The sequence below is a fragment of the Tamandua tetradactyla genome, chromosome 9 (genome assembly GCF_023851605.1).
Source record: "Tamandua tetradactyla isolate mTamTet1 chromosome 9, mTamTet1.pri, whole genome shotgun sequence".
In the NCBI taxonomy this organism is placed as follows: domain Eukaryota; kingdom Metazoa; phylum Chordata; class Mammalia; order Pilosa; family Myrmecophagidae; genus Tamandua; species Tamandua tetradactyla.
In genome coordinates, this window is record NC_135335.1 from 108,109,459 (window position 1) to 108,124,458 (window position 15,000).

The 15,000-nt window shown below is 36.2% G+C and overlaps 1 protein-coding gene across 1 annotated transcript in view; it reads left to right on the top strand.

Annotated features, from left to right (window-relative positions):
* The window catches only part of NDUFAF2 (NADH:ubiquinone oxidoreductase complex assembly factor 2), a 224,688-nt gene that overhangs the window by 177,806 nt on the left and 31,882 nt on the right, over positions 1 to 15,000 (top strand). The window contains exon 3 of the mRNA XM_077117245.1: positions 868 to 908. Within this exon, the coding sequence (XP_076973360.1) occupies positions 868 to 908 (41 nt within the window). The remainder of the gene's footprint in view (positions 1 to 867; positions 909 to 15,000) is intronic.

A 15,000-nucleotide genomic window follows, 5' to 3' on the forward strand; every position in this document is an offset into this window, starting at 1 on the left:
TTTGAGTGCTTATTATATGCAGGCACTGAGCTAAGCATTTATATGTATTTTATCTCATACAACTTTCACAACAATAGGCCCTTTTTTAATCTCCATTTACAGATGGGGAATCAGATGCTTAGAAAATTAAGAAACACACCCCAGATGATACACTAGTTAAGTAAAGAAGCTGGAATTTTTACCCAGAAAATCTGACTTGAGAATCTTCTCTCCTAAGCGCTATACTGTCTTTCATGTGTTCCTAATATATTTCCCTAGAAGCAGCTGCCCCACTCCCTTCCCATTTGTATAAAGCATCTAACACTGTGCCCAGTTCCCAAAAGGCACTTAACAAATGTGGACTCTTTACCTCTGTAGCTCAGCTCTCAAGTGTGCTGATAATGCTCACAATGATCTGCTTGCTGGAGCAGATCAAAAGAGAAATCTCTGTACATACAAACTTTCAAATCCCTTCCTTTATAAATCCAGCAATTCTAATTCAAAATTCCAGGGTAATATAATTTTGACATTGTCTTGAAGTTTATTCTATTTTAATTTGACCTATATGGCATAAATACAATAAATTGATCTCAGATAGTTACATGAGGTATGACTATGAAGAAATGAAGCTGTCCCCTTTTTGTTCTCCAAACATTTTTTTATTACACAAATCACTACCTGACATTATACCAACATATGTTTATTTTCAGTACCCCTACAGTAGTATATATGCTGAAGGACAGAAGAGACCTCATCTGTTTGATTCACTGCTGTTATTTCCAATGTCTACTTAGTATGTAGTACATCCTCACTAAAGATTTGTTGTTTGAATAAATAAATAAATGTGCACATTATGAAAAATTTTCTTTTAAATATTTCTGTTTCCAGCTTGGATTAGAAGAACAAGAAAGACTCCACCTACTATGGAGGTAAGAATGCACAAGGAGAGTCTTTAAATAGCATGTACTTGTAATGCTGTGTTTCTCAGATTGGGTTTTGTACTCTCAGGGAGTAAAGCCTCAGAATAAATATAATGCAGCTTCCCCAAATGCTAATTTGATGCCATAGAAAATAATGTTAAACATTTTTATAATAAAATAAATGTACATATTATGGACTCTAATGTAAACTTCATAGACATTTTAAAAATAAAACAAAATAGTAAAAATTAAACTTTTTAGAAAGTTTGGACTTATAGCAGCTTGTATCAGGACATTTCCCCAGGTCCTTGAGCATTTTGCTGATATGGATCCTTTCATGGAAAAGTTTGGAATATATTGAATCATTAGTCCTAACCAAATCATGCTTTGTTTGTTTTGCCCTTAACTTTATATATTTAACTCTATCAAGTAGTCTAAGAGATCTTACAATATAGAATAGCAAGTAAAATGTAACATTCAATAATTAATAGTTAAATTTTTATTTAAAACTTGAAAAACATAAGTTTGATCATAAGCAAAAAAAAAGGCATAGAAATGCTGTGAAATGTGTGTTTTTTATGTTAGTGAAGTGTAATATACACACACAGGAAAGTATGCAAATCATAAGTGTACATCTCTTTGAATTATTACAAAATGACTGCGTCTAGATAACCATCACCCCAATCAACATATAGAATATTACCAGCACATGCCCTCCTAATCACTACCTACTCAGAGTTCCCCAGAAGTAACCACTATCTTCCCTTCCAATCTCAGAGATTAATTTCACCTGTTTTTGAACTATATATAAATGGACTCATATAATAAGTGCACTTGGTGTCTGACTTCTTTTACTCAAGTATCATATTTGTAAGATTCATATATGTTGCTATGTATAATAGTAGTTTATTGGTTTTCACTGGCTTGTTATTCTATTATAAAACAATGCCACAATTTACTTATGCAGCTACTATAGATGGACATTTGAGTTCTGTTTTGGTGACTGCATCTTTTGCTGAATATAAGTATGTGTTTTGATTGGGGGGAATTTTGAAGTTATAGAATATATGTACCAATTATTTGGTACCATCATTGTACCAATTATTTGGTACCGTCATTGTACCAATTTATACTCTCACCTTAGTGTGTGAGAGTACCAGTTCTTCCACATCCCTTTCAATACTTGATATTCTCAGTTTTTTTAATTTTAGCTATTCTGCTTTAGCTATTTTAGATATTCTGCAGTATCTCATTGATGTTTTAATTTGCAATTTGCTGATATTGATGAGGTTGAACATCGTTTTGTTTTTGTTGACCATTGGATATCAACTCCTGTGACGTGCTTGGTCTAGTCTTTTGTCCCAATTTCTATTCAGTTGTCTTTTTTTTTCATTAGAGAAGTTGTAGGTTTATAGAAAAGTCATGTAAAAAAATACGTTATATACAACCCCCTATAGTTGATACATTGCATTAGTTTAGTACCTTGTTACAATTGATGAAAGAATGTAAAAATATTACTTTTAACTTAGTCTATAGTTTATGTTTTTCCCATATATCACCCTATTATTAACACCTTGGAAAAGCGTTGTATATTTGTAATATTCATGAAAAACATTCTTATATTTGTACTATTAATCAAGTCCACCTGCCCCCCCCTTTTGCCTTTGAACTTTCCTTCTAGTGACATAAAGGACCCCAAACTTCCCCTTACAACCATATTCACAAACATAATTCAGCTCTGTTAATTACACTACGATAATGTGCTACCTTCACCACTATCCTTTTCCAACCATTTACAATCAACCTAAATAGAAATTCTACACGAATTAAGCATCAGCTCCCTATTCTAACCCCTGTAAGCTATTCTACATTCTCATTCTGTGAATTTACTTATTATAATTAGTTCATATCAGTAAGATCATGCAATATTTGTCCTTTTGTGTCTGCTTATTTCACTCAACATAATGTCCTTCAGGTACATCCATGTTATCACATGCATCAGGACTTCATTCTTTCTTATTGTTCAGTGATATTCTATTATATGTATACTCCACATTTGGTTTATCCATTCCTCAGTTGATGGATACTTGGGTTGCTTCCATCTTTTGGCAACTGAGAATAATATCATTATGAATTTTGGTGCGCAAATGTCTGTTCACTTCTCTGCTCTCAGTTCTTCTGGGTATATGCCTAGTAGTGGGATTCCTGGATCATATGGCAATTCTATACTTAGCTTCCTGAGGAAATGCCAAAGTGTCTTCCGCAGTGACTACACCATTTTAAATTCACACCACCAGTGAATGAGTGAGTGTTCCTGATTCTCCATATCCTTTCCAACGCCTGTATCCCATTCTAATTGGTGTGAAATGATATCTCGTGTGTTTGAGGCCAAACTGCCTTCCAGAGCAGTTGCACCATTTTACATTCCCACCAACCTGTTATTGATTTCCAACTTCATTCCATTTTGATCCAAGAAAGAGTTTTATGTAATTTCGATCTTCTTAAATTGATTGAGATTTGCTTTGTGAATCAGCATATGGTCTATCCTTGAGAATGATCCATGAGCACTTGCAAAAAATGTGTGTCCTGTTGTTGTGGCGTATAATATTTTGTAAGTATCTGTTAAATCTAGTTCATTTATTATATTATTCAAAATCTCTGTATCCTTATTGTTCCTGTCTAGAGGTCCTGTCCATTGATGAGAGCAGGGAATTAAAGTCTCCATCTATTATCATAGAGGTGTCTACTTCTCTCTTCAGTATTGTCAGTGCTTGCCTCATTATTTTGGGGCACTGTGGCTCAGTGCATAAATATTTATGATTCTTGTCTCTTCTTATTGAAGAATTCCTTTTATTAATACATAGTGTCCTTCTTGGTCTTTTAAAACTGTTTTATATTTGTAGTCTAATATGTTGGATATTGGTATAATTCCTCTGCTCTTTTCTCGTTGTTATGTGTATGAAATATCCTTTACCAATCTTTCACTTTCAACCTGTTTTTTTCTTTGGGTCTAAAGTGAGTCTCCTGTAGACAACATGGGTCCTGTTTTTTAATCCATTCTGCCAGTCTATATCTTTTGATTGGGGAGCTTAATACATTAACATTTGATGTTATTACTATAAAGGCAGTACTTTCTTCTACCATTTTGTCTTTTCAGTTTTATCTGTAATACCTCATTTTTTTCTCCTTTTAACTTTACTGGTATTCTTCATTCCTTTGCTCTTCTCCAGACCTCTCTCTCCTGTCTTTCCCTATCTGCCTGTAGTGCTCCTTTCAGTATTTCTTGTAGAACAGGTCTTAGTCACAGACTCTCTCAGTGACTGTTTTTCTGAAAATATTTTAAACTCCCTCTCATTTTTGAAGGACAGTTTTGCTGGGTATGGAATTATTGGTTGGAAGCTTTTTCTCTTTCAGAATCTTAAATATATCATAGTACTGCCTTCTAGCCTCCATAGTTTCTGTTGAGAAATGCACACATAGTCATATTGAGCTTGCCTTGTATGTAATGGATTGCTTTTCTCTTGCTGCTTTCAGAATTCTCTCTTTGTCTTTGATATTTGCCAATCTGAGTAGTGTCTTAGAGTAGGTCTATTTGGATCTGTTCTGTTTGGGGTATGCTGCACTTCTTGGATCCCTAATTTTATGTCTTTCATAAGAGATGGGAAATTTTCAGTGATTATTTTCTCCATTAGTCTTTCTGCCCCTTTCCCTTTTCTTCTTCTTCTGGAAACCCGTAACACATATATTCATGCACTTTGTGTTGTCATTCAGTTCCCTGAGACCCTTCTCAATTTTTCCATTCTTTTCCTGTCTTTTCTTTTGTGTGTAGAATTTCATATGTCCTGTCCTCTAGTTCAGTCATCCTTTCTTCTGCCTCTTCAAATCTACTGTTGTAGTTCTCCATTATTTCTTAATCTCTTCTATTGTGCCTTTCATTCACGTAAGTTTTGTGATTTATTTTTTCAAAGTTTTGAGTTCTTTATGTTCACACAGTGTCTTCTTTATATCCTTCATCTCTTTTGCCGTATCTTCCCTCAACTTGTTGATTTTATTTTTGATGTGATTTTGCATGTCTGTTCGAACATCCTGAATTAGGTGTTTCATCTCCTGTATCTCATTTGAAATGTTGGTCTGTTCCTTTTACTGGGGCATATCTTCCATTTTCCTAATATGACTCATTATTTTTTGCTGGCATTTAGGCATTTGTTTTCCTTAATTAGCTTATTCTAATTAGTAGTTTCACTCTCTTACCTCGGGTTTTCTTGTTGATTGGCTTTGTTCTTTATCTGTTCTTTGGCATTCAGTTCAACTTATTCTAGACCTCTAGCATAAGTTCTGTTTAACTGATTAGAATTTTTCAATTATCGTTTTTCTGTTCCTGGCCCTGCCTATATGGAACATTTTTTTTGAGGAGGGTCCCCTCAGGTATGATTGACCCCAGTTAGATTTTCCCAGACCAGATAGGCCCATGTCTCAGGAGGAGAGAGTAGCCAGTATCAAGTTTCCCTGAGGGTGAGACCCAGCAGGTTGTCATCCTTTCCTATGAAAGCCTCTAGACTTTGTGCTTTTCCTGTACTACCCAGCATGTGGTGCTTCTCTGCTTGCAGCTACCCACTGACATAAAGTGATACAGTGCCTTTAATTTCAACAGCCTCTCCCTGCCAGTATTGTGGTTGAAACAGAGGCTGAGGTAGTAGGGGCACTTTGGCTGTTTCTGTTTTCCAGTTCCTGGGTCCTGAATTCCATGAAGGAGGGCCTCCACTTGAGTTGGACCCTGCCCCCCTTTTCTTGGGAAAGAGACACCCTTTAGGGAATTGTCCCCATTCACCTGACTGTTTACTTTGTTTCTTAGATATGCCTTGATTCCACCCTTGCCTGGGGCAGTGCTGAAGCCTGAGAGTACTTGCAGTTCTATCTAATGAGCTGTTAATTTAAAAAAAAAAAAAAGTAAAAATCTTTTCAGAGCTGGACCCCAGCTCTCAGGTTTGCCAATTTTCAGAGCTCGAGTTGGTACATGGTTGTATATGTCCCCGAGCTCTATGTGCCCCCCTTTTCTTGGAATCCAGCCTTTTTCCAGTACTTTGTGCTGTCCATTTAAAAAGACTTCTGTTTGTTTGCTTTCCCTCAGCCCCACTCCCTCTCTGCCAGAGCAAAAACTCCAGGTCCCTCTAGTGCTTACTCCAGGTTTATCTGTGCTCAGGCCTATTTTCAGGAGTCAAAATTTGTTAATAAATTCCACAATTCACCCTTGGTTGAACTAAGTTCCTTCCTGCTAGTAAAGTCTATTGCCTTTCCCTTGGGGAACCAGCCTGCCCTGCCGTTGGGGAGGGGCACAAGCCTCTGCAGCTTGAGAGACTTACAATTTTGTGTGGGATCTCAGTGTTCCGCCCATTCCAGACTGGTGTATGATGTGTGTCCAATCACTGATGTCCCCCCAACAGTTACTCCATGTAGAATTGAGGGCTCAGGCTATTGAATTGGTTGTCCTCACTGCTTGTGAGAGTATCCAGAGTTCCCCAGATGGTGAAGAGCAACACGCTCTTGTGTCAAGGAAGAAATTACAAATAAATATCTTGAGGCAAATGAAAGTAAAAACACAATATATGAAAACCTTATGGGGTGCAGCAAAGGTGGTACTGAGAGGGAAATTTATTGCTCAAAATGCATATATTAAAAAGGAGAAAGAGCAAAAATTGAGGAACTAACCACTCACATGGAGGAACTAGAGAAAGAACAGCAAACTAACCCCAAAGCAAACAGATGTAAAAAAATTTACTATTAATTTAATTTCTTAGAATCACCATTGTTAAAGGCAGTACTAATAGTACATATCAGAAAGGAAGAAAGTAAAACTTCCTTCCACATAATTTTTTTGAGTACCTAATCTGTTGCTCGCCATTGGAGGTGTAGTGGCAAATATGCAGATGATCTGGGGAGCATTTTTATCCTGATGGAACTTATACCCTAGTGGAAAGGACAGACATGTAACATGTCAAAAAAAAAGGATCATTGCAAATTGTGAAAAGAGCACTGAAGGAGAATATGAAGATTCTAAGGAAAAATAACAGGGACAACCTTCTTTTGATGGGATATTTAGGAAAGCTTCTCTTTAGAGGTGACATTTATGCTGAGGACTGAAGAATAAAGAGGAACAGGCAAAATGAACAAGGGCATGACACCAAAGCCAGACACCATAATAAAAATATTGACAGATTTGATAAGAAATTTAAACTTTTATAGTAAGGAGAAAAATCCTAGCCATAGTTAAAAGACAAGCCAAGGACTTGGGGGGGGGGGGAATATTTTTTTTAAAATGGACAGAAGGATTTAGAAATGTGTAATACAAAAATTTCTTATGAATTAATAGAAAACCTATGAATAACCCCAATAGAAAAGAAGACAGTTCATAAAAGAATAGATATGAATGACCTCACTGGCAATCAAAAAGAGAGAAAGGATTGAAGCAATAGTCAGATATATTTTTCACTTCTAGACTAGCACAGATTAAAAGGAATTATAATGCTGAGTATTGACAAAGTTATGCAAAAACAGGTATTCTCATTCACCATAGATGCAAGAGTAAGCTGATGTTTGGAAAATCTTTGATGCAGCAGTTCCAGTTCTGAGAAGGTATACTAAGGAATGATTGGCGCACGTGTACATATTTTATACAAGGTTGTTTGTAGTATTATGAAATTGGAAGCATTCTAAACACTCATCTGTAGGGGCCTGAGTAAATAAATTACATTATCTCTGTACAAAGGAATACTTGTTACTGTGTTCCATTAAGAACAGTAATGTACATTTGTGTGTTGGAGATTGCATCAAATCCCCCACAAAAGGCATGTTCAGTTCCCAATTCTGGTCCTGTGGGTGTAAACCGATTTGTACATAACAGCTTTGAAGATGTTATTAGTCAGAGTGTGCCCAAACTGAGTGAAGGCTGGCCTTAATCCAATATGGTCAAAGTCTAATAAGCATAGGAAATTAGATGCAGAGAGAGAAAGCCACCAGGAGAAGCAAAGATCCAGAGTTGATGGGACCGGAAGGAGAAAGAAGACACCACCACGTTCATCGCTATGTGATGTAAAAATCAAGGACCAAGGATCACCAGCAACCAGCCCCAAAATACTACAGACTTCAGGGAGAAAGCGCATTACCTTGCTGATACCTCAATTTTGAACTTCTGTCCTCAAAACCAAGAAGAGCCAGTAAATTCACATTGTTCAAGCCAACCCTTTGTATGGAATTTGTCTTAGCAGCTGGAAAACTAAAAACCATGTATTGACACAAAATGTTGTCTGAAAAATATTAGATGAAAAACAGTTTATGGAATAGTGTGCTGGTTTGAAAGGATGTATGGACCCTAGAAAAGCCATGTTTTAATGAAAATCCCATTTCATAATTGCAGAATAATCTCTATTCGATACTTATGTTTGAATCTGGAGTTAGATAATCTCCCTGGAGATGTATCCCAATCAAGAATGGTTGTTAAACTGGATTAGGGAAGATGTGTCTCCACCCATTTGGATGGGTCTTGATAAGTTTCTGGAGTTCTATAAAAGAGGAAACATTTTGGAGAAAGGGGATTCAGAGAGAGCAGAGAAGAATAACATAGCCACTAGAAGCAGAGAGCCCATGAGCCAGCAACCTTTGGAGAAGAAGAAGGAAAATGCCTCCTGGGGAGCTTCATGAAACGGGGAGCTTCATGAAACAGCAAGCTAGGAAAGAAAGCTAGCAGATGATGCCATGTTCGCCATGTGCCCTTCCAGCCAAGAGAGAAACTGTGACTGTGTTTGCCATGTGCCTTCTCATTTGAGAGAGAAACCATGAATTTCATCGGCCTTCTTGAACCGAGGTATCTTTCCCTGGATGGATGCCTTTGATTGGGCATTTCTACAGACTTGTTTTAATTGGGACATTTTCTGGGCCTTAGAACTGTAAACTAGCAACTTCTTAAATTCCCCTTTTTAAAAGCCATTCTGTTTCTGGTATATTGCATTCCAGCAGCTAGCAAACTAGAGCATATAGTATACATAATACCTATCTTATTTATAATTATAAATAGACATTTATGAATGAGATACATTATATTCATGTTGTAAATATATATAGACAGACAATGATAGATAGATGATAGACTATAGATAGAGAGAGAGGCAGATAGATAGAAAGGAATCTTTAATGATGTACTCCATGCTTCTAACAGAAGATATGAAATTATGAGAAATTTACATTTTCTACTTCATAGATTTCTGGTTGTTTGAATTTCCATATTTGATTGAAGATGCATTGCTTTTATAAAAGAAGAAAATAATTTCCATTTTGAAAAACAAGAAAAGCATTCTAAAAAAGTAAAAAGTTCTGCTTGTCCCCTTTGAAAATATTCCACCACTATTTTAAGTTTCTATTTCTTGGCTAGCCCAGAAGGTTATGGGAAAGGTATGGCAACAGTATGCAGTCATCTGTTTACCTACATTAACTAGAATCTAAGCCTCATGAGAGCAGTGACTGTTTTGTTCCCTGCAATATCTTTAGGTTCTAGAATAGCAGTTGGCTTGGTAAAATATTGAGTAAGTGTGTGAATGAACAAGTGAAAGAAAGAGGTCTCCAGCCTAGGACTTTTGGTGGATACTTTAGGAAGCCCCTCTTTCTTCTCTGTCCTTGATTTTCCTTCTCCGTTATCCTGATTTCCTAGTGACCTTTTGATGCCCTCCTTGAAATCTCATGAGAATTCTCACCCCACATTGTTTCTTTTTTTTTTTCATGTTTATTGTATAATATAACATATATACAGAGCAAAGACAGAAAAAAGGAGTAGTTTTTAAAACATTCTTCAAAATGTAGTTACAGGACAGAACCCAGCATTTATCATGGCTACCATTATCTCAGATTTTTCCTTCTAGCTGCTTCAGAACATTGGAGGCTATGAAGAATAAAATTTTTTTATTATCATCACTTTTAACTTTTTTTTTATTTGTTGTGAAAAAATAACAGATATACAAAAAATGAATAAATTTCAAAGCACATCATCACATTAGTTGTAAAACAAATTTCAGAGTTTGGTATGGGTTACAGTTCCACAACTTTTGTTTGTTTGTTTGTTTTTAGCACAAATTTTCATTTATTGATGTTGAATCAAAAAATATATTTTCAAATTTCAGTTTCAAAGAATGGATGAGGAAAATATCAGTGGCACTTTGATGCATATACTTAACATCAAAACACTGTGGGGTCATATAGAATTATCCCCCTTTTTAAATGAAGAAACAGATTTCAGAGTTAAAATATAAATGGTGAAGGAAATTTTTTTAAAAATCGGATTTAAAAAACATACCTTAGATGAAAAATCCTCAATATAGTTCAATGCAAAAAAAAATTGAAAAATGAATCCACCTTTGCTTAAAAAATACCATTTAGAAATTTGTCCTCATACAAAATTATGTCCCATGGAGGAAGCGATTAAACCTCCCTCAGTTGTTTTGTCTTAACTGCTACTCGGAAATGCCAGTTTTGTCTTAACTGCTACTCGGAATTGCCGGTTTAATCTGGCATTAAATAGTTCTAAATTAGCCCAGCTAGGAATTTCTGCTATAGACCCTTTCCTCTTCATCCTCTTTAAAACTTTTTTCTTTGTTTGATTCTGTGATAATATGTTTATCCTTTTTTGTACATGCTTTTATTATAAGCTGCCTCAATTCCATTTCAGATATAGTTAAGTGATTAAAAATTATCACTTTTTTAAAAAGTTTTAACATTTTCTATTGTGTAGTATAACATATATACAAAGCAAAGTAGTTTTCAAAGCACTTTTCAACATGTAGTTACAGAACAGATCCCAGAGCTTGTCATGGGCTACGATATGATCCTCTCGTATTTTTTCTTCTAGTTGCTCCAGAATATAGGAGGCTAGAGGGCTTAAATATTTTTTTATCATCACAATCAACTTTTTTCCTTCTTTTTTTGTGAAAGATGACATATACAAAAAAGCTATATTTCAAAGCACAGCATCACAATTAATTGTAGAACATATTTCAGACTTTGACATGCGTTACAATTTCACAACTTTAGGTTTTTACTTCTAGCTAGGTGTTCTTTAGGATTGGCTGGAATGGTCCTGGTCGGGGTTTGGCAAGTTATGATAGGTAGCAAGGTCTAACTAAAGGCTCTCCAGAGCAGCCTCTCAAGTCTATTTGAACTCTCTCTCTCTGCCACTGATACTTTATTAATTATACTTCTTTTCCCCCTTTTGGTCAAGATGGAATTGTTGATCCCATGGTGCCAGGTCTGGATTCATCCCTGGGAGTGATCTCCCACATCGCCAGGGAGACTTTCACCCCTGGATGTCATGTCCCACGTAGAGGGGAGGGCAATGATTTCACTTGCAGAGAGACTGAGGCCACATTGGAGCAACAAAAGAAGTCCTCCAGAAGTAACTCTTAGGTATGCCAACAGGTAGTCTAAGTTTCTCCGCTACTTACATAAGTTTCACAAAAGAAAGCCTCCTGATGGAGGGCACAGCCTATTGATATGGGTGTCCCTAACGCTTGAGACAGTATCAGGGGATTCCCTGATAGGTTAAATAGTTACATATTTTTTCTCCCATCTCTCAGGGGACATTGCCTACTTTTTGAATATCTACTTATATATACCCTAGGATGTATCCAAGTATTACAATAATCTATACAGGATTAAAGGACATCTTTCTTATTTGTGCTCCCTGTGTTTCAGTTGTTCAGGTGAGCTATACAGATAGGGTGAAATAGATTATGCACTACAGAAAATTTCAGTTCCAGACCAAATAAACCTTTCCTCCATTGGTCTCAAAGAGTATGTGTGGTTCTCAAATATAGACACTGTCTTCCTTACCCCTATGTTCTGAATTACTTTAACCCCAACCAGTTCGGCTACATTCTTATCTGTAAATATCATGTTAAATATATAAAACAGCCTTTCAGATTCCAGAAATAATAATCATCACTCCAGACTTAATGTGTCTGCTCTAAAAGCTCACAATCTAGGCCCCTGTTTTCTTATATTTCTACAAGTGATCATACTATTGTTGTTTTTTGGTTTCTGGCTTATTTTGTCTCACCAAATGTCCCACATGTCCATTCACATCATTGCATGCCTAACGATTTTGTTCCTTTATGTAGCAGCATAACCTTTGTTCATAAGTACGCACAATCATTCACCAATCTACTTCTCCATCAGGGCATCCTTCAGCCACCTGCATTCATTGAGCATCATGTAGAGGGCCCAAAGTCCACAGTCCATCAACATTCTCAATTTTAGATAATTTCATTTTTCCCAAGAGAAAGAAAATCAATAAACACACCCTCATGAAATAGGAAATCTAAACCTCCTCTTAACTCTTGTCCCTCCCCCCATTATTTACCTCTGCTGTTGCTGTGGTAGCTCTGATGGTTTCCTTTTGAACACAGCTCATAGCATACAATAGCAGTTTTACCCCTGTACCCTGGACTTAAACAGTCTTTGTACAGAAATCATATCTTTGAGGTAATTCTTGTGAGAACTAATTCATATTTCTAGTGTGAATCAGTGGGACACATAGGTCTATACAACCTTTTCATTCTTGTTCACCTTCAATATGGTAATATTACTTCTACACCCACCTGAGAACCACCTTCACTCCTATCTATTCTCTTACATTGGAGTTCAACCTTATTAGCTAACAGTTCACCCATCTCTAGCTTCTACGTATCTCGAAGTCCCCTATGTTCTTTTTTTTTTTTTTTTATTAACAGAAAGAAAAAAAAAAAGAAATTAACACAACATTTAGAAATCATACCATTCTACATATGCACTCAGTAATTCTTAACATCATCACATAGATGCATGATCATTGTTTCTTAGTACATTTGCTTCGGTTTAGAGGAACTAGCAACACAACAGAAAGAGATATAAAATGTTAATATAAAGAAAAGAAATAAAAGTAGTAGTAATAGTAAAAAACAACAACAACAAACAAACCAACAAGCAAACAAAAACAAAAAAATCCCTATAGCTCAGATGCAGCTTCATTCAGTATTTTAACATGATTACTTTACAATTAGGTATTATTGTGCTGTCCATTTTTGAGTTTTTGTATCTAGTCCTGTTGCACAGTCTGTATCCCTTCAGCTTCAATTACCCATTGTCTTACCCTGTTTCTAACTCCTGCTGAACTCTGTTACCAATGACATATTTCAAGTTTATTCTCGAATGTCCGTTCACATCAGTGGGACCATACAGTATTTGTCCTTTAGTTTTTGGCTGGATTCACTCAGCATAATATTCTCTAGGTCCATCCATGTTATTACATGGTTCATAAGTTTATCTTGTCTTAAAGCTGCATAATATTCCATCGTATGTATATACCACAGTTTGTTTAGCCACTCGTCTGTTGATGGACATTTTGGCTGTTTCCATCTCTTTGCAATTGTAAATAATGCTGCTATAAACATTGGTGTGCAAATGTCCGTTTGTGTCTTTGCCCTTAAGTCCTTTGAGTAGATACCTAGCAATGGTATTGCTGGGTCGTATGGCAATTCTATATTCAGCTTTTTGAGGAACCGCCAAACTGCCTTCCACAGTGGTTGCACCCTTTGACATTCCCACCAACAGTGGATAAGTGTGCCTCTTTCTCCGCATCCTCTCCAGCACTTGTCATTTTCTGTTTTGTTGATAATGGCCATTCTGGTGTGTGTGAGATGATATCTCATTGTGGTTTTGATTTGCATTTCTCTAATGGCCAGGGACATTGAGCATCTCTTCATGTGCCTCTTGGCCATCCGTATTTCTTCTTCTGGTAGGTGTCTGTTTAAGTCTTTTTCCCATTTTGTAATTGGGTTGGCTGTCTTTTTGTTGTTGAGTTGAATAATCTCTTTATAAATTCTGGATACTAGACCTTTATCTGATATGTCGTTTCCAAATATTGTCTCCCATTGTGTAGGCTGTCTTTCTACTTTCTTGATGAAGTTCTCTGATGCACAAAAGTGTTTAATTTTGAGGAGCTCCCATTTATTTATTTCCTTCTTCAGTGTTCTTGCTTTAGGTTTAAGGTCCATAAAACCACCTCCAGTTGTAAGATCCATAAGATATCTCCCAACATTTTCCTCTAACTGTTTTATGGTCTTATACCTAATGTTTAGATCTTTGATCCATTTTGAGTTAACTTTTGTATAGGGTGTGAGAGATGGGTCTTCTTTCATTCTTTTGCATATGGATATCCAGTTCTCTAGGCACCATTTATTGAAGAGACTGCTCTGTCCCAGGTGAGTTGGCTTGACTGCCTTATCAAAGATCAAATGTCCATAGATGAGAGGGTCTATATCTGAGCACTCTATTCGATTCCATTGGTCGATATATCTATCTTTATGCCAATACCATGCTGTTTTGACCACTGTGGCTTCATAATATGCCTTAAAGTCAGGCAGCGCGAGACCTCCAGCTTCGTTTTTTTTCCTCAAGATGTTTTTAGCAATTCGGGGCACCCTGCCCTTCCAGATAAATTTGCTTATTGGTTTTTCTATTTCTGAAAAATAAGTTGTTGGGATTTTGATTGGTATTGCATTGAATCTGTAAATCAATTTAGGTAGGACTGACATCTTAACTATATTTAGTCTTCCAATCCATGAACACGGTATGCCCTTCCATCTATTTAGGTCTTCTGTGATTTCTTTTAACAGTTTTTTGTAGTTTTCTTTATATAGGTTTTTTGTCTCTTTGGTTAAACCTATGTTCTTATTATAAGCTTCTGATTATACCTTTATGCTGGTCATAAAAGTGGAATCATACAATGTCTATCCTTTTGTGTTTGGCTTCATTCAGCATTATTTCCTCTAGGCTCATCCATCTTGTCATGTGCTTCAGGACGTCATGTTGTCTTATTGCTGCATAATATTCCATTGTATATATATACCACTTTTTTTGATCCATTCATCTGTTGATGGGCATTTGTTTTGTTTCTATCTTATGGCATTTGTGAATGATGCTGCTATGAACATTGATGTGCAGATGTCTATTTGTACATTGCTTTCAGCTCTTCTGGGTATATACCAAGTAGTGGTATTGTTGGGTCCATAGGGGCATTTAGTTT